This window comes from Salvelinus alpinus, chromosome 34, assembly GCF_045679555.1.
Source record: "Salvelinus alpinus chromosome 34, SLU_Salpinus.1, whole genome shotgun sequence".
Lineage (NCBI taxonomy): Eukaryota > Metazoa > Chordata > Actinopteri > Salmoniformes > Salmonidae > Salvelinus > Salvelinus alpinus.
In genome coordinates, this window is record NC_092119.1 from 22,990,173 (window position 1) to 23,015,503 (window position 25,331).

Consider the following 25,331-nt stretch of genomic DNA (forward strand, 5'->3'; position numbering starts at 1 on the left):
TGCACATGTATGCTCCTGCTTTGGTCAGACTGACAGCTGATCCCAGAGTATGTAAATTATGCACACCAACACACACATGCATGTACGTAAGCACACACACATGCAAGAGTACACGCACACATGCATGCCGTAAGCACACACTCACTCCCCTCAAAAACAACAGGGAAGACTGTGGAGGAAACCCTCACCTCTCATTCTGGCCCCTGTCACAAACGCTTCTTGTCATCAGGCATTCATTGGCTCCACTGAGCTGGTTGCTAGGCAATCCAGGCTGCATTAATATGCGCGGTAGAAGGAGCAGGGGAAGCCTCTTCTCTCTGGAGCGTGGCAACTGCTATGACAGCGTCAGCATGGGTAGAAGACTGAATCCCTCGCTCACAGCCCCTGCTCTTATAGGCATCCAGCGCACATACTGTTCAGTAGACAGCAAGGGAAACACAGCCACTAGAGCAGAGTAACAAGAAAAGGGTGGTTAGGTTGCTAACAATTTACAGAAAGAAATCCACTGTCTGAAATCAGTTGAAGTTGTTGCTTGTTTGAATATTTCTTTTTACCTTAAAATTGAAAAGCGAGCTGAAACTGTTTCGAATTTGCTAAGCCGCATGAGCCAAAGTTTGACAGTATGAGTTAGTATTTTAAAAAGGAGACTGTATGGTATAGTATGTATTTTAGGGTTGGCGTGTAAGGTACTCTGATATGAGAAAGAAGAATAAAGTCTTTGGTGGAATCAACAGGGGTTTGCAAAGCAAAAAGAGGGGAGATTGAATTGTACACATGAAACCATCTCCTCATCTGCTCATCATCTGACTCCCCTCTTCAACCTGACATCATCTCCCCATCAGAAGAGGAGTGTAGAGGAGAGCAGTACTGTTCCAGCTCCGGCTCGTCAAGGCTGAGGAGGAGAAACTGACGACAGCGCGAACTTGGTCACTAGTGAGATGCAACTCTGGGAGGGAACGCTCAACTGCCGCGGGGTACGACATCTGATGAAAGAATCCCTCGAATTGGACTGCCTGGAAGCTGAGCCAGCACTCTCCCTCAGATCCCGTGCCCCCCCACTGCCAAAGTATGAAAGGAGACGACTTTTCCCGTAGTTGCCAGGGATGTCTGTGCACTACGGAAACGCGAAAAATCCCTCCAGTATGTTCAATGCTATGTTCCGCCTGATGCTCTGCAAGGTAAGTCATCACCCTGGTTAGCATGCAGTCAGCTGGGGTTACCATATGTCAAACTTGTATCTTGTATCTGCTTGTTGACAACAACAGGGTTAAATAGACGTATTATTATAACCTAGATTTTTTATCATGGTTGTTTTGTCTTTTTGCAGTTCAACTAGGCAAATTATTAGTTATTATTTTTAAATGTTCTTAATAATATCTATTTTTGTCTAGAGGAAAATGTTGAAAAATAATAGGGTATACATTTTTTTGTGTAAGGTGTTAACTTAGTCATGTCTAGCGGAAAAGAACAAAGCTTAGATTTGAGATTCATATAAATACATTTCCTCTTCTGTCTCCTGTACAAAAAAACTGTTTAATAGTGTTTCATGATTGCAACTCCACTGTAAAATGACATTTTCAGCTAAATCGGATATTGAACTACACATTTATCTTGAGGATATTGGGATATTGGTGCAGTGCTAGATGCAGAAGACAATGTATTACAAGCTCTTCATTTTTCTTTGTCACTAGATTTCAATTAGAAGAGGTAATATAAAATTGGGTCAAGATCAATATGTGTGATGTGGCTCTGTAAAAGAAGAAAAAAAGAGTCTTAATAACTGGGCATTCAACCATAATGAGTAAATCAAGAAAATCTCATCAAAAGATGAAATGTACTTCATTTAGTGAAAGCGTGTGTGCGGGGTTGTGCAACTGTGAATTTGTGTGCATGTGCTTAATGTGTGTGTGTGTGTGTGTGTGTGTGTGTGCCTTGCAAAACGATTCAGCTCCATTGGATTTCTTCACATTTTATTGTGTTACAAAGTGGGATTAACATTTATTTAATTGTAATGTTTTGTCAACAATCTACACAAAATACTCTAATGTCAAAGTGGAAGTTAAAAAAAAAAAAAAATTATACAAAATAAACAACAAAAATATAGTTGTTGCATTAGTATTCAGCTCCTTGGATACATTTCATTTTGAAAACACCTTTGGCATCGATTACAGCTTTGAGTCTTGGGTAAATCTACACTGAGTGTACAAAACATTAGGGACTCCTGCACTTTCCATGACATATACTGACCAGGTGAATCCAGGTGAAAGCTACTGTATGATCCCTTATTGATGTCACCTGTTAAATCCACTTAATCAGTGGAGATGAAGGGGAGGAGACAGGTTAAAGAAGGATTTTTAAGCATTGAGACAATTGAGACATGGATTGTGTATGTGTGCCATTCAGAGGGTGAATGGGCAAGACAAAATATGTAAATGCCTTTGAACGTGGTATGGTAGTAGGAGCCAGGCGCACCGGTTTGTGTCAAGAACTGTAACGCTGCTGGGTTTTTCACACTCAACAGTTTCCAGTTTGTATCAAGAATGGTCCACCACACAAAGGACATCCAGCCAACTTGACCCATCTGTGGGAAGCATTGGAGTCAACATGGGCTAGCATCCCTGTGGAACGCTTTCAACACCTTGTAGAGTCGATGCCTCGAAGAATTGAGGCTGTTTTGTCCTTAATGTTTTGTACAATCAGTGTATAAGAGCTTTGTGTACACCTGGATTGTAGAATATTTGCCCATTATGATTTTTCAAAATTCTTCAAGCTCTGTCAAGATGTTGGGGATCATAGCTAGACAGCAATTTTCCAGTCTTGCCATAGCTTTTCAAGCAGCTTTAAGTCAAAACTGTAACTTGGCCTCTTCACTGTCTTCTTGGTAAGCAACTCCAGTGTAGATTTGGCCTTGTTGTAGGTTATTGTCCTGCTGGAAGGTAAAGGAGACTGAAGAAGGAGATTCCTTGTGTAAAGGAGACTGAAGCAGGTTTTCCTCGATTTCTTTCCTGTGCTGAGTTCATCCCATTTATTTTTATCCTGAAAAACTCCCCCGTATTTGCCGATGTCAAGCATACCCATACCATGATGCAGCCACCACCATGCTTGAAAATAAGGAGGATATTACTCAGTTATGTGTCTTGTTGGGTTTTCAGAAGGCTTTGAATTTAGGCCAAAATGTGTATTCCTTTGGTGTGTTGTTACATACAAGATGCATGTTTTGGAATATTGCTATTCTGTATATTTGTATTCTTCTTTTCACCCTGTCATTTAGGTTATTATTGTGGAGTTACTACAATGTTGCTGATCCATCCTCTGTTTCCTCCAATCACAACCATTGAACTCTGTAGCTGTTTCTAAAATGGCCTCATGGCAACGTTCCTGGGCAGTTTAATTCCTGTCCTGCAGCTCAGTTCAGAAGGATGGCTGTATCTTTGATGTGTCTGGGTGGTTAAATACATAATCCACAGCATAATTATTAACTTGACCATGCTTAAAGAGATATTAAATGTCTGATTTGTTATTGTTATCCATCTACCAATCACTCCCCTTCTTTATGATTCTATTATTTATGATTCCAAATGTTTCTCCTGAACTAATTTAGGATTGCCTAAACAAAGGGACGGAATACTTATGCAGCGACAATATTTTAGTTATCCACTTTGACAGAGTATTTTGTGTAGATTGCAAAATATAAAAAGAAAATCAAATCCACTTTAATCCCACTTTGTAACACAACAAAATGTGAAGAAATCCAAAGGTCCAAGGGGTCTAAATACTTTTGCAGGGTGCTGTACAGTACACTCTGAATGAGTGGGGGGTTGTTGTTTGTTTTAATTCCATTTTAAAACAGTGCCAAAAGCAACTCTGCCTGTCAGACCCAGTTACCATCTGGGAATATTTGACATGCTCAGAATTATTCAAGTGGCAAAAGGTTTTACTCTTCACTGATCTGCAGACGCTGAACCCGACTAGGTGTAGCTGGAGAGCCTGGATGTGTTGTTCCAGGTATGAACGTTTCCTTGTTTCCATGGTGATGCTCTTTTTTTTGGGCCACACTTCCAGCTTTTGTTCTAAAACACAGGAACCAGGGTCCTTATTTAAAAACGTTGCGTGTAAAAAATATACTCTAAAACATGCTTGCGCCAGTTTTCCAACAAAAGTTGGCATTTATAAAAACTGAACTTGGCATGAGAATGTCCTTACTTCCATTCAAACGTCATGGCTCTCCAACCCTGTTCCTGGAGAGCTACCCTCCTGTAGGTCTTCCACTCCAACCCCAGTTTTAATTACACTGATTCATCTTATAAATCAGCTCATTATTAGAATAAGGTGAGCTAGATTAGGGTTGGAATGAAAACCTACAGAATAGTAGCTCTCCAGGAACAGGGTTGGAATGAAAACTTACAGAATAGTAGCTCTCCAGGAACAGGGTTGGAATGAAAACCTACAGAATAGTAGCTCTCCGGGAAGAGGGTTGGAATGAAAACATACAGAATAGTAGCTCTCCAGGAAGAGGGTTGGAATGAAAACCTACAGAATAGTAGCTCTCCAGGAAGAGGGTTGGAATGAAAACCTACAGAATAGTAGCTCTCCAGGAAGAGGGTTGGACTGAAAACCTACAGGACAGTAGCTCTCCAGGAACAGGGTTGGAATGAAAACCTACAGAATAGTAGCTCTCCAGGAACAGGGTTGGAATGAAAACCTACAGAATAGTAGCTCTCCAGGAACAGGGTTGAAATGAAAACCTACAGAATAGTAGCTCTCCAGGAACAGGGTTTGAGAGCCCTGCTTTAGACCATGCGTAGTCACATTTTCTAGTGGTTGAAGTATTCTATTGCAAACATGCAAGTATAGGCCTAAGTGTTTTGTGCAAATGGGGGATATGATGACACACTTACTCATAAGAAAAAACTGAAATTATAATAATAAGATGCAGCCTTTTGCCATTAGTGAGAAGAGCAAAAATCTATGTGTTTTGTTTTGGAATCTAAAGTAATTAGACATAGGAATGTATTTCCCATTTATTTTATTTTCACAACCATTGCAGAATAAATTCCTCACCTTTTCTGGCAGTGATTGGTTGGTTCCTGAAGTAGCCGTATAACAAATTACCATGTGCATCTAATAATTTAACTGGGCTTATTTGTCAAGTAAATAGATAGGTTATGTATTTCAAGTTTTGCTGAATGTGATTTTTTTGGAACTAGCCTAGACAATGTTTCAGAATTCACAGGAAGTAGAGCATATTTAGGTTGGGTGAAAAGTCTAAGAAAAACATTGTTGAATTCAAACATTCTGCTGATAGGTCCACAACAATTTGCCATTATTCTTTTCTTTCAGGAACTGTCACAGTCCTTTGTCAAATACAGCATAAGTTACTGCAAAATATTCATATTTAGTCCCAACACTTCCAAACACATTTGATCTCGCCATTGCTCGTTCTTTTAGAAAAGACTACAGTGAGGGAAAAAAGTATTTGATCCCCTGCTGATTTTGTACGTTTGCCCACTGACAAAGAAATGATCAGTCTATAATTTTAATGGTAGGTTTATTTGAACAGTGAGAGACAGAATATCAACAAAAAAATCCAGAAAAACGCATGTCAAAAATGTTATGAATTGATTTGCATTTTAATGAGGGAAATAAGTATTTGACCCCTCTGCAAAACATGACTTAGTACTTGGTGGCAAAACCCTTGTTGGCAATCACAGAGGTCAGACGTTTCTTGTAGTTGGCCACCAGGTTTGCACACATCTCAGGAGGGATTTTGTCCCACTCCTCTTTGCAGATCTTCTTCAAGTCATTAAGGTTTCGAGGCTGACGTTTGGCAACTCGAACCTTCAGCTCCCTCCACAGATTTTCTATGGGATTAAGGTCTGGATACTGGCTAGGCCACTCCAGGACCTTAATGTGCTTCTTCTTGAGCCACTCCTTTGTTGCCTTGGCCGTGTGTTTTGGGTCATTGTCATGCTGGAATACCCATCCACGACCCATTTTCAATACCCTGGCTGAGGGAAGGAGGTTTTCACCCAAGATTTGACGGTACGTGGCCCCGTCCATCGTCCCTTTGATGCGGTGAAGTTGTCCTGTCCCTTCAGCAGAAAAACACCCCCAAAGCATAATGTTTCCACCTCCATGTTTGACGGTGGGGATGGTTTCTTGGGGTCATAGGCAGCATTCCTCCTCCTCCAAACACGGCAAGTTGGGTTGATGCCAAAGAACTCCATTTTGGTCTCATCTGACCACAACACGTTCACCCAGTTGTCCTCTGAATCATTCAGATGTTCATTGGCAAACTTCAGACGGGCATGTATATGTGCTTTCTTGAGCAGGGGGACCTTGCGGGCGCTGCAGGATTTCAGTCCTTCACGGCATAGTGTGTTACCAATTGTTTTCTTGATGACTATGGTCCCAGCTGCCTTGAGATCATTGACAAGATCCTCCTGTGTAGTTCTGGGCTGATTCCTCACCGTTCTCATGATCATTGCAACTCCACGAGGTGAGATCTTGCATGGAGCCCCAGGCTGAGGGAGATTGACAGGTCTTTTGTGTTTCTTCCATTTGCGAATAATCACAGAAACTGTTGTCACCTTCTCACCAAGCTGCTTGGCGATGGTCTTGTAGCCCATTCCAGCCTTGTGTAGGTCTACAATCTTGTCCCTGACATCCTTGGAGAGCTCTTTGGTCTTGGCCATGGTGGAGAGTTTGGAATCTGATTGATTGATTGCTTCTGTGGACAGGTATCTTTTATACAGGTAAGAAACTGAGATTAGGAGCACTCCCTTTAAGAGTGTGCTCCTAATCTCCGTTCGTTACCTGTATGAAAGACACCTGGGAGCCAGAAATCTTTTTGATTGAGAAGGGGTCAAATACTTATTTCCCTCATTAAAATGCAAATCAATTTATAACATTTTTGAGATGCATTTTTCTGGATATTTTTGTTGTTATTCTGTCTCTCACTGTTCAAATAAACCTACCATTAAAATTATAGACTGATAATTTCTTTGTCAGTGGGCAAACGTACAAAATCAGCAGGGGATCAAATACTTTTTTCCCTCACTGTATATACAGTGTGTGCAAATATAGTAAGATTAGGGAAGTAAGGCAATAAATAGGCCATAGTGGCGAAATAATTACAATTTAGCAATTAAACACTGGTATGACAGATGTGCAGAAGATGAATGTCCAAGTAGAGATACTGGGGTGCAAAGGAGCAAAAAATAAATAACAATATGGGGATGAGGTAGTTGGATGGGCTATTTAGAGATGGGCTGTGTACAGGTGCAATGATCGATAAGCTGCTCTGACAGCTGATGCTTAAAGTTAGTGAGGGAGATATGAGACTCCAGCTTCAGTGATTTTTGCAATTCGTTCCAGTCATTGGCATCAGAGGACTGGAAGGAAAGGCGGCCAAAACGAGGAGTTGGCTTTGGGGATGACCAGTGAAATATACCTGCTGGAACGCGTGCTATGGGTGGGTGCTGCTATGGTGACCAGTGAGCTGAGATAAGGCGGGGCTTTACCTAGCAAAGACTTAAAGAAGACCTGGAGCCAGTGGGTTTGGCGATGAATATGAAGCGAGGGCCAGCCAACGAGAGCATACAGGTCGCAGTGGTGGGTAGTATATGGGGCTTTGGTGACAAACGGATGGCACTGTGGTAGACTGCATCCAATTTGTTGAGTAGAGTGTTGGAGGCTATTTTGTGAATGACATTGCCGAAGTCAAGGATCGGTAGGATAATCAGTTTTATGAGGGTATGTTTGGCAGCATGAGTGAAGGATGCTTTGTTGCGAAATAGGAAGCTGATTCTAGATTTAATTTTGGATTGGAGATGCTTAATGTGAGTCTGGAAGGAGAGTTTACCGTCTAACCAGACACCTAGGTATTTGTAGTTGTCCAAATATTCTAAGTCAGAACCGTCCAGAGTAGTGATGCTAGACGGGCGGGCGGATGTGGGCAACAATCGGTTGAAGAGCATGCATTTAGTTTTACTTGCATTTAAGAGCAGTTGGAGACCACGGACGGAGTGTTGTATGGCATTGAAGCTCGTCTGGAGGTTTGTTAACACCGTGTCCAAAGAAGGTCCAGAAGTATACAGAATGGTGTCGTCTGCGTAGAGGTGGATCAGAGAATCACCAGCAGCAAGAGCGACATCATTGATGTATACAGAGAAAAGAGTCGGCCCAAGAATTGAACCCTGTGGCACCCCCATAGAGACTGCCAGAGGTCCGGACAACAGGCCCTCCGATCTGACACACTGAACTCTGTCTGAGAAGTAATCATGGACTACATTTGAAATATTCCTTTTAGTCTTTCCTTAAAACTTCTTGTCAATAGGGGGGCGCTGTTTTCACTTTGGAAAAAATCGTGCCCAAATTAAACGGCCTCGTACTCTGTTCTAGATCATACAATATGCATATTATTATTACTATTGGATAGAAAACACTCTGAAGTTTCTAAAACGGTTTGAATTATATCTTTGAGTAAAACAGAACTCATTTGGCAGCAAACTTCCATATAGGAAGTGAAAAATCTGAAAACGAGGCTCTGTTTCAGGGCCTGCCTATTCAACTGGCTTTTATTTATCGATATGTATGCACTTCATACGCCTTCCACTAGATGTCAACAGGCAGTGGAAGGTTGAATGGGGTGTCTAGCTTGATCTGAGGCCGAATAAGAGCTTTTGGAGTGACAGGTCCGGTATTTTCTTTGTCTCCGACGGCGCGCGGGGGACCTCGACATTGTCTTCTGAAAAGCGTTCGGTATACACGGCGAATATCTCCGGCTCTGATTTTATTTGATACATATGAGAAAAACATCATAAAGTAGGTTTTTTCAACCGAGTTTTATCAGTTTATTCAACGTTTAATGGGACTTTTGGAATTCTCCGTTCTTTGCGCCAAGAGATGATGGGAATGTTCGCGCCACAATGCTAGCCAAGGTTGCTAATTCGACAGAAGAAATGGACATTCTAAAACCAAACAACGATTTATTCTGGAAATAGGACTCCTTGTACAACATTCTGATGGAAGCTCAGCAAAAGTAAGAAAACATTTATGATGTTATTTCGTATTTCTGTGTAATATGTTGATGCCTATTCTCCGCCGTGTTGGTGAGCGCTGTCTCACAATAACCCAAGCTGTATGTTGTGGTAAAGTTATTTTTAAAAATCTAACACAGCGGTTGCATTAAGAACCAGTGTATCTTTCATTTGCCATACAACAAGTATTTTAATGTAAAGTTTATGATGAGTTCTTTGGTCAGATTAGGTGAGTGTCCAAAATATCTCCGGACATTCTGGGGAATTGGTGCTACGTATTCACAATGTATAACCACGATTTGCAGCTCTAAATATGCACATTTCCGAACAAAACATAAATGTTTTGTATAACATGATGTTATAAGACTGTCATCTGATGAAGTTGTCCAAAGGTTAGTGATACATTTTATATCTATTGCTGGTTTTTGCGAAAGCTACCTTTGCGGTGAATAAATGCCTTTGTGTTTTTGGCTATTGTGGTAAGCTAATATAATTCTATATTGTGTTTTCGCTGTAAAACACTTAAAAAATCTGAAATATTGGCTGGATTCACAAGATGTTTATCTTTCATTTGCTGTACACCATGTATTTTTCATAAATGTGTTATGATGAGTATTTATGTATTTCACGTTGCTCTCTGTAATTATTCTGGCTGCTTTGGTGCTATTTTTGATGGTGGCTGCAATGTAAAACTATGATTTATACCTCAAATATGCACATTTTCGAACAAAACATAAATGTATTGTATAACATGTTATAAGACTGTCATCTGATGAAGTTGTTCAAGGTTAGTGATTAATTTTATCTCTATTTTGTCGGTTTTGTGAACGCTACCTATGCGGTGGAAACATGGTGAAAATATGCGGTTGTGTGTTTGGCTATTGTGGTTAGCTAATAGAAATACATATTGTGTTTTCGCTGTAAAACATTTAAAAAATCGGAAATGATGGCTGGATTCACAAGATGTTTATCTTTCATTTGCTGTATTGGACTTGTGATTTCATGAAAATTATATTATATGATATCCCTGTCCCGTTAGGCTAGGCTATGCTAGTCAGCTTTTCTGATGAGGAGGATCCCGGATGCGGGAGGGTGATGAAGTAGAGTTAATGTTATGCACATAGTTTTTAATGCACTACTGCTGAGCAATTAGTGCTTTTTGAGGTCGGTTTGGTTTCGGTTCGATTATATATATTTTTCCATACATTAAATGCGCTATGCATTATGTGGGTTGAATGCTGTAACAACACAGAACAAAACAATGAATACAAGAGCCATGATGGTGGTGACTGCCCATTACTGCTTATGACTTTTTAACTATAATTTATTCACATTACTTTCATAAAATATTTCAGCTGTTGTGTTTATTTGTTTTATTTGTTGACTTTATTATTTCATTCCAAGTCATCATCTCATCCATATAGAGCTGATGCCTATGCTGTCTGACAAAATCACTATTGTATTAGTTCTTCAAAGTAAGGCATACTTTTATGACTGCTGAATACCAAATGTCCATCACTTAGATAATGTATTTTTAGGTAGAGGTACTTCGAGAAGCAACTGCTCTCCATGTCCGTGTCTGCGTCAAACAGAAAGATAAAGCGCGCAATGGATTATGGTCATTGTAGTCAATTTCCATGTTTTCTGCACTGAATTATGTAGAATTATTGACCTTTTGGAAACTGCAACTCCATCGCATAGTTCGGGTTTGTTCTAATTGATCTCTAGAGAAACTGGCATCGAGCTCACAGAAGAAGAAAAAATTAACAAAATGGGATTCAAATAATTGAACCAATGTCAGTCATAAATATCCACAATTTCAGTTAATCGCTCAGCAGTACAATGCTCGAGTCACAAGTATTACACAAGTATATATAGTTTGGAGGTCCTCAGCAATTAATTGTGCTTAGTATGACCAGGAATCTGTAGTTTGGTGTAGTTTTCTTACTATAAGCTTACAAAAGTGACTACTTAAGTGTTCAAAGTACCCCACAAAGAACGCCTAATAGGTGTAAAACAAAGTGAACATGACATAAAGTACCTATGCGACCATTGAGTAGAGTAGAGTGTATTGTATAGTCCAAATGACACTGATTGCAACACACCTTTCCTGTTGTAAAGCGTGAGTACTGGACCGGCCAGCCAGCGCAGTGGAGGTTTGTCTGGATGGACTCCAGAGCGTTTGTTTGAGAGGAGCAACTGCACTGCACTCTGTGGTAAAGCTGTTTCTCTGTTCCTAGTTTTGGCAGGGCCTTCATATCTCTCTCTCTCTCCCAAGTGCAGTTTGTATCAGCAGCGAGTAGGCGTATTGGCATTAGGGCCCATCGTATTGGCATTAGGGCCCATCCAGCAGCATGCTACACCATGAGTGCCATTCTGTTTGAGGGAAGCCCTGTTTATAGCACTCCACAAGAGGAGCAATCACAGCCCATTGTTGACTTCAAGTTGGATTTCACCTGCTGTCCATAGAATTGACTTAATTGATTTTGCTTATTCTTAACCAAGTGACATTTGCTGCATAAAACATGCTTCAGAAATTCGTAATTGGTGAAGTATTTATTGATTGGGCTCCCGAGTGGCGCAGCGGTCTAAGGCACAGCATCTCAGTGTTAGAGCCATCACTACAGACACCCTGGTTCAAATCCAGGCTGTATCTTCAACTGGCTGTGATTGGGGGTCCCATAGGCCGTCACACAGTTGGCCCAGCATTGTCCAGGTTTGGCCGGTGTAGGCCGTCATTGCAAATAAGAATTTGTTCTTAACTGACTTGCTTAGTTAAATAAAGGTTTAAAAAGAAATTAATTAGTCAACATCGAGTTGGTCACTCTAGATTCCAAGATGGCGTAGCAGTAGGACGTCTGTTTGTCTTGTCCCATCCCGTCCCATGTATATATATTTTTCTTCGTATATATTTTGTATATATTTTGTATATATTTTGTATATATTTTTAAATCTCAATTTCCATCTACGGACTGAACATACTCTCCTGCAACCCGCCTCACCCAATGTGGTACGGATCTGCTATGTTTTACACTTTAGAACTGGAACCCCCATCAGAGGCTAGCCAGCTAACTAGTTACTAGCTAGTACTCAGTTAGCCACTGCTAGCGGTCATCACCGTTAACTCGGACATCAGCCAGCCTCAGCCCGGTCAATTTTTGCCAGTTTGCACAGCGCGATATCAACCCAGAGCATATTGGACTGGATTTTCTCTACCACATCTCCGGATTCCACCGCAAGCTCTGAACCTTTACACTGGATCATTGCAGCAAGCCTGCTGCTATCCGAGTGGCTACTCCTGGCTAACGTTTCTGTCCCGAAGCAAGCACCAGTTAGCCTGGAGCTATCCTCAAGCTATTCTCATCTCCAGGCTAGCTGAAGAGGTCCATCAGCCAATTTTTGAGCTACAATATCTATTTTGCCAATTAGCCTGGACCCTATCACTGCTGACACGGAGCCCCGCCGATCCATCACGACTGGTCTGCCGACGTAACCCTCCGAGGGGGTTTCAACTGGCTCTTCCGTTGCGACGTCCCCCGAAGGCCCATCTGCTAGCCCCGGCCCGCTAGCTGTCTGAATGGCCGTGTCTCCAGCTCGCCTAGCTACTCACTGGACCCTATGATCACTCGGTTACACATGCCTCTCCCTAATGTCAATATGCCTTGTCTATTGCTGTTTTGGTTAGTGATTATTGTCTTATTTCACTGTAGAGCATCCAGGCCTATTACTGGCCTATTCAACCTCTTTCGAATCTTCTGAGATCCCCAAAGATTGGAAAGCTGCCGCGGTCATCCCCCTCTTCAAAGGGGGAGACACTCTAGACCCACACTGTTATAGACCTATATCCATCCTGCCCTGCCTTTCTAAAATCTTCGAAAGCCAAGTTAACAAACCGACCATTTCAAATCCCACTGTACCTGCATTCTGGTTTCAGAGCTGGTCATGGGTGCACGTCAGCCACGCTCAAGGTCCTAAACGATATCATAACCGCCATCGATAAAAGACAGTACTGTGCAGCCGTCTTCAACGACCTGGCCAAGTCTTTCGACTCTGTCAATCACTGCATTCTTATCGGCAGACTCAATAGCCTTGGCTTCTCAAATGACTGCCTCGCCTGGTTCACCAACTACTTCTCAGATAAAGTTCAGTGTGTCAAATCGGAGGGCCTGTTGTCCGGACCTCTGGCAGTCTCTATGGGGGTGCCACAGGGTTCAATTCTCGGGACGACTCTTTTCTCTGTATATATCAATGATGTCGCTCTTGCTGCTGGTGATTCTCTGATCCACCTCTATGCAGACGACACCATTCTGAATACATCTGGCCCTTCTTTGGACAATGTGCTAACAAACCTTCAAACGAGCTTCAACGCCATACAACACTCCTTCCGTGGTCTCCAACTGCTTTTAAATGCTAGTAAAACTAAGTGCATGCTCTTCAACCGATTGCTGCCCGCACCCTCCTGCCTGTCTAGCATCACTACTCAGGACGGTTCTGACCTAGAATATGTGGACAACTACAAATACCTAGGTGTCTGGTTAGACTGTAAACTGTAAAGTGATTGTGTAACTTCAAACTGAAGCTGGAAAGACTGCAAACTAGCTGCACTTCGTTTTCGTTATACTTTTTTTCAACTGACATTTCTTTGTATATATCCATATATACCAGCTGATATACCAACTGATTCATGATTTCAAATGGCTGAGAAACGCTGCCTGCCTGTGTCACGTTCCTGACCTATTTTTATGTTATTTTGATTATTGTTTAGTTGGTCAGGGCGTGAGTTGGGGTGGGCATTGTATGTTGTGTGTGTTTTGGTTAGTCTATGGGTGTTGTATGTGTATAGGATAGAGTTTGTTAGGTTGTCTAGTTATGTCTATGGCTGCCTAGATTGGGTCTCAATCAGAGACAGCTGTCATTCATTTGTCTCTGATTGGGAGCCATATTTAAGGTAGCCATAGGCAGTAGGCTTTTGTGGGTAGTTGTCTTGTTTAACGTTTGTTGCTTGTCTGTGCACTTGCGTTATTTAGCTTCACGATCATTTGTTGTTTTTTGTTTGTTTGTATAGTGTTTTCGTTTCATGTTCATCTTCGTTCATTTATTAAAAGAAGATGGCTTATTTTCCTCATGCTGCGTTTTGGTCCGAATCTCTTCCACACGATCGTGACAGCCTGTCTGTTTAGTCCCAACTCCCAACACGTTCATTAGATCATAGATCGAATTTGAATATTGAAAAAAAATCTCCGCTGTTGAAAACAAAATCTTAGTCTAAAATGCATGTGAGATAATGTCTAGATGCTTATTAAAGTGGAGATCAAGTTTATAAATTGCCTGACTGGGCTGATTGTGGATTGCGCAGTCAGATGGAACAGAGTAAATTGGCATTTTAACGTCATAGATTTAGCCAGTTGTAACTTGTGGAATAGACACCGGCTGGAATACGGTTTTAACCAATCAGAATTTAGGATTTGACCCACCCGTTGTATAATTCCCTATAACGCACAGTATATCGGCACGGTAGAATTCAATGGCTATAGTTCATTCTTACATGCTTTGTTTGAGCTGCTTTTTAAAGCAAAAAGAAAACATTATTATTCGTATTGTTGATTTTGATTTTCATAATAACAAGCTTGGACGGATGATTTGGTTAGCTAAACTAGCTAGTCTGTTTGTTTGCTTACCACAACAACTACTGTAGCTAGTAAACTTGCTAGCTACTTCAGTGGATAATGAACACATTTCTACCGGCAAGTGTTAAATGTGTTAAATTATATCAATGGTATTAAAGGGATAATCAGCTTGGGGCTCTATGCATTCCCTGGAAAATAATGCAACTCCATGGAGTTGGCCAAAGATTTACCAATACTGTTTGCCAGAAGCCTGATTTTCGGCAAGGGCGTTCACAATGAACTGGCAGAGAAGTTTGAATGGCAAGGGCTTCTCTGGTGTGATGTGATCACAATTGGCTGGTGGTAACAATGCAATAAAAGGGAATACTCTGTTCTCCCCACGTCCATTGTTTATATATATTATATTAAAATGTATTACATCAGAATTCCCAATGTTAGAATGCTTCCAATCAAATTCATGAATTAACTCAAATGTTTTCCTATCAGTCTAATTTGCATAAACTTTGTGATTGGATGATAGATGTGAGGGTTATCAAATCAGGATAACATCCTTTGATCTCCTCGAGCTTATTAATGATAGAATGTTTATGAGATTGCCGAATGGCCAGCCTCGCACACTAAGAAACAAGAACGCTTCAAAATAACGCATTTTTGATTGGTTGTCAGTGTTTAATTGTCGGAGGGACAGGGAAAAAAACACTCTGAAAGTGATCCAAATGATAACTCTCGTTATCATTCTCCAATCATTTTGTAGTTATTGTTCAGTGAGTTCACTTGAACAGTTATAGTTATTGCCCTTGGTGTGGACAGTCCTTAAGACTGTGGTGTGTTTTCACAAAATCTCACTGGAAAACTGTCTCCCAGAGAACTGAAAGGAAAATATATTTGTCCTGTCATTAACCTATCCTTCAATTAATTAGATTTAGTTTTAATTATTGATAATGTGAGCCAAAGAAAGGGATGATACTGTAGGCCAACTAATGGGTTCGAACTTACAATGAGTTACACTAGCTGTTCTCCATGGGACTCATCTTTCCATTTGAATTATACTTTTGAGGTTATTATCAATATAACACCAGTTTCACATTCAAGACACCATCTCCAGGTCAAAACTATACGACACACCAACCAAGGCTTGAAGCAGGTGGTCTTTCTATTTTTTATGTATATGAGTTTTCATGATTTTACAGTTACAAGTGTACACATGAAAACCACTGACCCGTTAGAGGAGCTAGCTTTGGTCCTCTGGGTCGTGTCCAGATGCCAACCTGCCCAGGCTGCTCCTCCTGTGGGCCGACAACATGCACCACAGACCCAGCTAATGTACCCCTCATAAACCATAAGCTATATAGAGCTATAAGTGCAAGCGTGGAGAGTGATTTCATCCCATGAGCCATTCGCACGATGACCAGTGTGTCAATCAAGATGGTCTCTTAGCTGCTCCTTGACAGTGTTTTCCACTATGGCGGAAGGCAACTAGTGTGTCAGGTCAATCATCTTGGGCAATCCACTGAGCAATGCTTCTTTCCTCCCCTTCATCCCCTTACTTCAGTGAGTCACACAACTGGAATGAGAATATGTCATTAAGAAATCTAAGAAAGTTGGATAAAAGAACCTATGAATGAGTAACACATTTTCCTCATCTAACGTACTAGTGTGATCTTTCCAATAAAATACAGCTAGATACTTGACATTAAATACCTACAGTTAGGTAATATCAATGTATAAATGCTGGACATGAGGCAGATGATTGAAAAATCAACAGTGTGGAATAGTATTTGACTACATATTTTTCCAGTCGTAAAACCCATTTACAGCAGATTACTATATTTTATTCAGTGCACGATGGAAATTAATATATTTTTGATTAAAAATCTTTTCCATGCACTTAAATAAAGATTATTCTGTAAAAGCTTGAAGAAAAGGAATGCAACATTCAGAAGCAACTGTGGTGTGTGTGACCCAGTGGTGTAAAGTACTTAGGTAAAAAAAACTTGAAGGTACAACTTGAGTTGTTTTTTGGGGTATCTGTACTTTACTTTACTATTTATATTTTTGACAACTTTTACTTTTACTTCACTACATTTCTAAAAACAAATTATGTACTTTTTACTCCATACATTTTCCATACAAAAGTACTCGTTACATTTCTAATTCTTAGCAGGACAGGAACATTTCCTAATTCACGCACTTATCAAGAGAACATCCCTGGTCATCCCTACTGCCCCTGATCTGGCAGACTCACTAAGCACATGCTTTGTTTGTAAATTATTTCTGAGTGTTGGAGCATGTCCCTGGCTATCTGTAGATGAAATAAAATACAAATAAAATTATGGCATCTTGTTTGCTTTATATAAGGAATTTGAAATTATTTATTATTTTACTTTTATACATAACCTCTAACGAGTCACAAACCCGGATCCGGGATCCCCCCCATCAAAGAAGCTGACTAGCATAGCCTAGCCTAACGCCACAGGGATATCATATAACATAATTTTCATGAAATCACAAGCCCAATACAACAAATGAAAGATAAACATCTTGTGAATCCAGTCATCATTTCCGATTTTTAAAATGTTTTACAGCGAAAACACTATGTATTTTTATTAGCTAACCACAATAGCAAAAGACTCAACCGCATATTTTCACAATTTTTTTACCGCATAGGTAGCTATCACAAAACCGACCAAATAGAGATATAATTAGTCACTAACCAAGAAACAACTTCATCAGATGACAGTCTTATAACATGTTATACAATAAATCTATGTTTTGTTCGAAAATGTGCATATTTGAGGTATAAATCATAGTTTTACATTGTGAATACGTAGCCAAAATGCATAAAATTCTCCGGAGATATTTTGGACAGTCACCTAATCTAATCAAAGAACTCATCATAAACTTTACTAAAAAATACATGTTGGACAGCAAATGAAAGATACACTAGTTCTAAATGCAATCGCCGTGTTAGATTTTTTAAAATAACTTTACCATAACAAACAGCTTACGTTATAGCGAGACAGCGCCCGCAAAAAGGAAGGAAAATAGGACTAAACATTTTCCACAGAAATACGAAATAACATCATAAATGGTTCTTACTTTTGCTGAGCTCCCATCAGAATCTTGTACAAGGAGTCCTTTGTCCAGAATAAATCGTTGTTTGGTTTTAGAATGTCCTCTTCTCCTGTCGAATTAGCAACATTAGCTAGCCATGTGGTGCGAACATGCCCAAATTCTCCTGACGCAAAGAAAGGAAAATTCCAAAACTCACAATAAACGTTCAATAAACTGATACAACTCGGTTGAAAAAAACTACTTTATGATGTTTTTATCACATCTATCAAATAAAATCAGAGCCGGAGACATCCACCGTCTATACCGAACGCTTTTCAGAAGCCAATGCTGATGTCCTTCCCGCGCCTTGGTAGACAAAGGAAATTGTGGTCACGTCATTCCAAGAGCTCTTGTTCGACCTCAGATCAAGCTAGACACCCCATTCCACCTCCCACTGCCTGTTGACATCTAGTGGAAGGCGTATGAAGTGCATGTATATCCATAGATTTCATGCAATTGAATAGGAAGGCCCTGGAACAGAGCCTCGATTTCAGATTTTTCACTTCCTGTCAGGAAGTTTGCTGCAAAATGAGTTCTGTTCTACTCACAGATATAATTCAAACGGTTTTAGAAACTTGAGAGTGTTTTCTATCCAATAGTAATAATAATATGCATATTGTACGATCTAGAATAGAGTACGAGGCCGTTTAAATTGGGCACGATTTTTTCCAAAGTGGAAATAGCGCCCCCCTATTGACAAGAAGTATATTTTAGCAATTATATTTACATTTGATACTTAAGTATATTTATAACCAAACACTTTTAGACTTTTACTCAAGTAGTATTTTACTGGGTGACTTTCACTTTTACTTGAGTAATTTTCTATTAAGGTATCTTTACTTTTACTCAAGTATGACAATTGGGTACTTTTTCCACCACTGGTGTGACCCTACATCCCTACAGTTTGTGTGTGTATGTGCGCGTGTGTGTGTGTATGCTTGCATTTCTGTGTGTGTGAGAGAGAGGGGGGGTTGTTGTTGCAGGGTCTGTGTCTATCTATCAGAGCTTGCCTAGCACATTTTGTCATGAAAATAAGACAACTCAGCATACAGTACATTATGTTTTATTTTCCCAATATTTCAAATTGACAAACTGTATTGAGTAATAAGGAAGACACAATCTCCTACATCAAAATCAGGTAATTCAACAAATGTCTGATAACACAGTGACTAGAGTGCAGTGATCATTGCTAACTCTATATGACATGTTTTCACCCACCTCTTCACACTGTGAAGCAGACAATCAGCTATGGTACATGCATCATACGAAACACAAATTGTTTCAAAGCTGTTGAACAATGTAAAGCCCATGAAGCTATTAATTCATTTTCAACTCTTGCCTTTACAAAAGTCTGTTTGATTTATTTGTTTATATTCCTTATCGTTTGTTACGACTGTTTCTCATTATACAAGCAGAACAGTTGATTCATACATAGATTTATTTTGTGTGTCTATTCTTTCCAGACTGGTCTGAAAGGGAAACTGCAGACCTTTCCTGGAAAAATGGTAAACACTGCCATCTGTGATGAAGAAAGAGGAATTCAAGACAAGGAAGGTACAGAGGAGTCCATTCTGGCCATGCTTGGGATCATCGGCACCATTCTCAACATGGTAGTCATCATCTTTGTCTACATCTACACCACTCTGTGACTGTGATAAAAATCAACTATTTTGCATTGAACAGGCCTATTGGGCCTACTGGATGCAGCCATGTTGTTTGGCTGGGAGTTGAGACTGTGCCAAGATGGCACTGTGTCGTCGATCGACTTTCCCAACTATCAAAGGGATCTAAGGCTGTGTGATTACCGCATTAAATGTAACCTACAGCAGCGTCATAGAGCGGCGCTGAAACTATGTCTATGGGAGACTGGCCCGTTCTTATGGGGCCTTTGTCCGGTGGTGTCAGTATCATACCTACTCTCTGATGCTACTTTGACCTTTTAACCTGTAAATATGCATGAGGCTAGCACGAGCTACGCTCTCAAGATCCAGCTTTCTTTCACGGGTGCCAAGCCGAAGAGAAAGTAAAGAGACTGCAATCTGGTGTAAAAGGAGCTTAAAGCACTGCAGCAGTCTTTTGAAAAAGCCTGATAAACATTGTGATATTAAAAGGGATGATACAGCATACCCAGAGAATGGACAGATGACATTCTGGAGAAAAGGCATTGTTAGTGCGATCCGGAATTCTTTGTACGTCCATACCTTAAACCCTAACCCTAACCTTAACCCCTACCCTTACACTTACCTTAATCATAACCCTTACCTAACCCTAACCTTAACACTTGACCATTTTACATTTCAACTTCAACGAGGTAGGGACGTCCCAAGGATCTCAGATTGCAATGACCGAAAAGGTATTTACAGTATGACTAAACGGATCATTTAGCCAAAACTGTTTTTACACGAGTACTATCATATTGTAAAAAAAAAAGTTTTTACAGAAAAATACTTTGAACTGAGTGTGTTTAGTGGGTAGGCAGTAGCAATGTGTAAGTCAATCTGAGTTTATGCTATTTATTGTGGTGTTCTGATTTCTATTTTCAGGAAAAAATATTTTGAACCATGTTACTTTACATAATTTGTTTACTGTAAGTACAGTGATAGAAAAGGAGACAACCAGTTTTGGAAATATCTCTATTTTGGCAGTAGCAAAATGAGGAGGAAATGTTCCATTTGTAAGAGTTCTTGTTAGTGTTGTTGAGATGCATTTTTTCATGAGTATCAAGAAACCAAGTGAATTAAATTATGTTAAGTTTTGCTTTCTGGAGGTAGGTAGGTATTTGGTGAAGTACGGCATAGCATCAAATATCATCACAAACAGGTGATCTTCATAAGACATGAGAGAGTGTCAAAATTTGCATTTCAAATGGTGATATGGGAAATAATATTATTACAGTGTAATCAATCACTTTATCTAAATGTATAAAGCTTTTACTGAGCTTCTGCGCTTCGATTGAATAGACTACGTTTTGTGTTGTCCCCTCCTTCAGGACTGTGTCAAGTAAGTAATCAAAGGTAAACTTCTGCATATTGATTGTGTTTTCTTGAGATTATATGTACAGTGAATTTAAAAGCACAATTTAGAAATGACTATTCACAGTATGTATGAATGTATGGGCAAATGTGTGTAAAGTGTGTATGCTGCAGCCTACAACCTCTTGTGAATTTAAGAAAGTGCCTAAATTCAAGTTCAGTATCTCAATCCCATCGTTCAGATCTCAAAGCAGAAGAGGACAACATACAAGGGGATCTATCGGCAAGACACTACACAGAGCAAAGTCTGTGAAAGTGCTTCATGGCTGTTTAACCTGCCCTAATGGCTATCTACAGTACAACATCTCTAGAACGCTGGTAACTAATTACAGATAGTCCTTGCTCAATGTATTATGATACCCTCCATCATCTTTATATCTACTCTTGATTTCCATTAGGAGCAATTATTAAATGTTCAGAATTAGTCCCAAAGGTGACGTGTTCCTATTCCATTTACTCCAGAATTGGCAGACTTGAATGGGAACAGTGGTGGAGTAAGTACATGGACAGTGTTGAGAATGTACACCACCATTCAAAAGTTTGGGGTCAATTAGAAATGTCCTTATTTTTTAAAGAAAGGCAACTTTTTTGTACATTAAAATAACATAAAATTGATCAGAAATACGGTGTAGACATTGTTAATGTTATAAATTACTATTGAAGCTGGAAACCCCTGATTTTTAATGGAATATCTACATAGGCGTACAGAGGCCCATTATCAGCAACCATCACTCCTGTGTTCCAATGGCACGTTGTGTTAGCTAATCCAAGTTTATCATTTTAAAAGGCTAATTGATCTTTACAAAAGCTTTTTGCAATTATGTCAGCACAGTGGAAAACTGTTGTGCTGATTTAAAGAAGCAATTAAACTGGCCTTCTTTAGACTAGTTGAGTATCTGGAGCATCAGCATTTGTGAGTTCGATTACAGGCTCAAAATGGCCAGAAACAAAGAACTTTCCTCCGAAACTCGTCATTCTATTCTTGTTCTGAGAAATGATGGCTATTCCATGTGAGAAATTGCCAAAACACTGAAGATCTTGTACAACACTGTGTACTACTCCCTTCACAGAATAGCGCAAACTGTCTCTAATCAGAATAAAAAGAGGAGTGGGAGGCCCCGGTGAACAACTGAGCAAAAAGACATGTACATTAGAGTGTCTAGTTTGAGAAACGGAAGCCTCACAAGTCCTCAACTGGCAGCTTGATTAAATAGCACCCGCAAAACACCAGTCCCAACGTCAACAGTGAAGAGGTGACTCCGGGATGCTGGCCTTCTAGGCAGAGTTGCAAAGAAAAAGCCATATCTCAGACTGGCCAATAAAAATAAAAGATTAAGACGGGCAAAAGAACACAGACACTGGAGAGAGGAACTCTGCCTAGAAGGCCCGCATCCCGGAGTGGCTTCTTCATTGTTGACATTGAGACTGGTGTTTTGCGGGTACTATTTATTGAAGCTGCTCAATGTACACAGTAACGTGCGTGTTAGTCCAGGATGAGTCTCAATCTGCGTCTGGGAAACTGTCCTGCAAAGCCCATTACACATAGTTTAATGGGTAATATTGGAAGAAGTACTTTCAATACTGGAAAATTCCCAAACATTCTCAGATCTTATCTTCCTTTTTTTTCATGTCTAAGATGCAGAGTTTTTTTGCGTGCCGTTTTGTTAAACATAATTAAATAAATGACACACAGTGTTTCCTTTGATTATCTTCAAGGATCATGGCCTAAGGTATAAAAATATATTCAGTCAGACTTACATTTGGAATCTTTCATAAGTGGTACTGTATGTCTTTTTTAAAAGACTCATCTTTCTAAAGAATATCTGGAGTTTCTGACATTGTTTGAAGTTGAGAGATCGTTTAGTGATGTTTGGGAAATGATTTACAACTGAAAGTGAAAGGCACTCACAATCACTCTCAACAGAGAGCTCTGAAGAAATAACTTATTCCCTACTGACAGTCAGGCAGAGATAAATACGCTTATTTCAAGTGAGAGAGAAAATTGAATTTAGAGCTGACAGCGTTTCACACAACGAGACAGACTTCTCTGTCCAAATTCCAAATCAAACTGAAAGACAGAAAAAAAGAAAAGAACACAAAGCATGGTGGACAAAGAGACCAAAACAAATTTATTTTTTATTTTGTCTACTCATTGTATGAATCATTTAGGTCATATATGTGCCAAAATAATTTCTCCCTCTATTGGGAATACACTGGAATTCGATACAGACTGGGATAATCCTGTTCTGGAAAAAAGAAAGAAAAGAAAAACAGTTTAACACATTATTTGAATATATTGGATTTGGCAGCAAACCAAGTAAACAATGTTGTTTGAAGATGCACAGCTGCTTAAATTCAACCAAGCTTTCAGCTATGGTTTCACCTGGATACAGCAGCCAACAGCCGCAGTTCATTTCCCTTTGAAGCTGGGAGATGCTTCCTGAACAATGGGTGGAAGACTGCAACGTACAAAAGAGAGATGATTCAGATTCAGTCAAACTCATTGTCCAAGTACTGAGCATTTTTATGTTTTACTATGGATGTTTAAAGCGGCAGTGCAGCTAAAACGTGATTATGTTGTTTTTTTCACACTATGAGGTCGAAATAACACTCTGATATTGTGAAAATTATGATCATGCCCTTTTGTGTAAAAGCTGTTGACCCACATCATGATGTCACAATGTGATCTGATTATAATAGACCAATGACTGTTGATCTGGGTCAGTAAGGGTGTGGGCTCTAGACCACCTTATCAGACAATCAGGGCTGTGTATGTAAATATTTTCAGAGTTGTCTTCATAACACCCACACAACAAGACTGAGAATTTCAAGGACCAACGGAGGCTCAGGGAAATAAATGATAAAATATATATTTTGTTATTTTTCTAAAAAAACAGACAGTGATTTATTAGACATACAGTGGAGATCAATTTTTTACAAAGACTGCATAGGGGCTTTAAATGTTAGGTTGGATAATGTATTCAACAAATAAACATCACAACAAGATACAGTATGCACAACAGTTATATTTATCAAATTCTATTGCCATCTTATATTCACTAAAAGTTCAACCCAAATTTTAGAGCTGCTTCAAAAAATGGATTCTTCCAACAGTGAAAAGAGGACAAAATGTTAACACATTTGAGTTATTCTTTCCAAAATATTCCAGGAATATTGCATAGTATACACATTTGCCTTTGCCAAATTGTAAACACTACATAACACTGCAGGCATATACAAATTCAGGATCCATACTTCAACAAGAAATATTACACTATGGACAGCATCAGCGTGTACTCTGTCCCTCAAATGAAATATGGAATCATGTCGTAACCAAAAAAGTTTTCAACAAATCAAAATATATTTTATGTTTTAGATTCTTCAAAGTAGCCACCCTTTGCCTTGATGACAGCTTTGCACACTCTTGGCATTCTCTCAACCAGCTTCATGAGATAGTCAGCTGGAATGCTTTTCCAACAGTCTTGAAGGAGTTCCCAGATATGCTGAGCACTTGTTGGCTGCTTTTCCTTCACTCTGCGGTCCAACTCATCCCAAACCATCTCAATTGGGTTGAGGTCGGGTGGTTGTGGAGGTCAGGTCATCTGATGCAGCACTCCATCACTCTTCTTCTTGGTCAAATAGCCCTTACACAGCCTGGAGGTGTGTTTTGGGTCATTGTCCTGTTGAAAACGTAATGATAGTCCACTAAGCGCAAACCAGATGGGATGGCGTATCGCTGCAGAATGCTATGGTAGCCATGCTGTTTAAGTGTGCCTTGAATAAAAAATAAATCAAAGTGTCACCAGCAAAGCACCCATCACACCTCCTCCTCCATGCTTCACGGTGGGAACCACAAATGTGGAGATCATACGTTCACCAACTCTGTGTCTCACAAAGACACAGCATTTGGAACCAAAAATCTCAAAATTGGACTCATCAGACCAAAGGATTTCCACCAGTCTAATGTCCATTGCTAGTGTTTCTTAGCCAAAGCAAGTCTCTTCTTCTTATTGGTGTCCTTTAGTAGTGTTTTTTTTGCAGCAATTCGACCATGAAGGCCTGATTCACGCAGTCTCCTCTGTAGTGACTTTATTTTCATTAATCTGATGACTGTTATTTATTTAATCCACTAACTATGTTTAATTGTTACCCAAGTTAATCATGTAACAATGAACTAATTAGGATTTGGGGCACTACAGAATAAGTTATTTAGAGAGTTACCATCTCCTAAATTAAACTCTATAAGGTCTTTACCTATTTAGGTATCAGGAGCGGACCGATCACCTCTTCTTAAGGTGCAGGAAGCTGTCAATTCGGCTGAGGCGCGGGAGCATGATGACCTAGAGCGCCGGAAAGAGAGCATACGTGACAGTACACCCTCCCGGGCGCGTTCAGCTCCAGCCACAGGAGCCTACCAACGGGATGATCCCGGGGATCCGGAGCGGACTGGTCGCCTCTGCTGAGGCACAGAAACCTGACAAACCACCTGAGGCGTGAGAGCCTGATGAGCCGGCTGA

The 25,331-nt window shown here is 40.0% G+C and overlaps 1 protein-coding gene across 1 annotated transcript; it reads left to right on the forward strand.

Moving 5' to 3' along the window:
• Positions 1 to 348: 348 nt before the first annotated feature.
• Positions 349 to 22,524, forward strand: LOC139563680 (protein TUNAR-like). The gene is made up of 2 exons (XM_071382535.1): positions 349 to 1,178; positions 19,246 to 22,524. The coding sequence occupies exons 1-2, from the start codon at positions 1,104 to 1,106 to the stop codon at positions 19,429 to 19,431; spliced, it is 261 nt and encodes an 86-aa protein (XP_071238636.1). The 5' UTR covers positions 349 to 1,103; the 3' UTR covers positions 19,432 to 22,524.
• Positions 22,525 to 25,331: the final 2,807 nt, after the last annotated feature.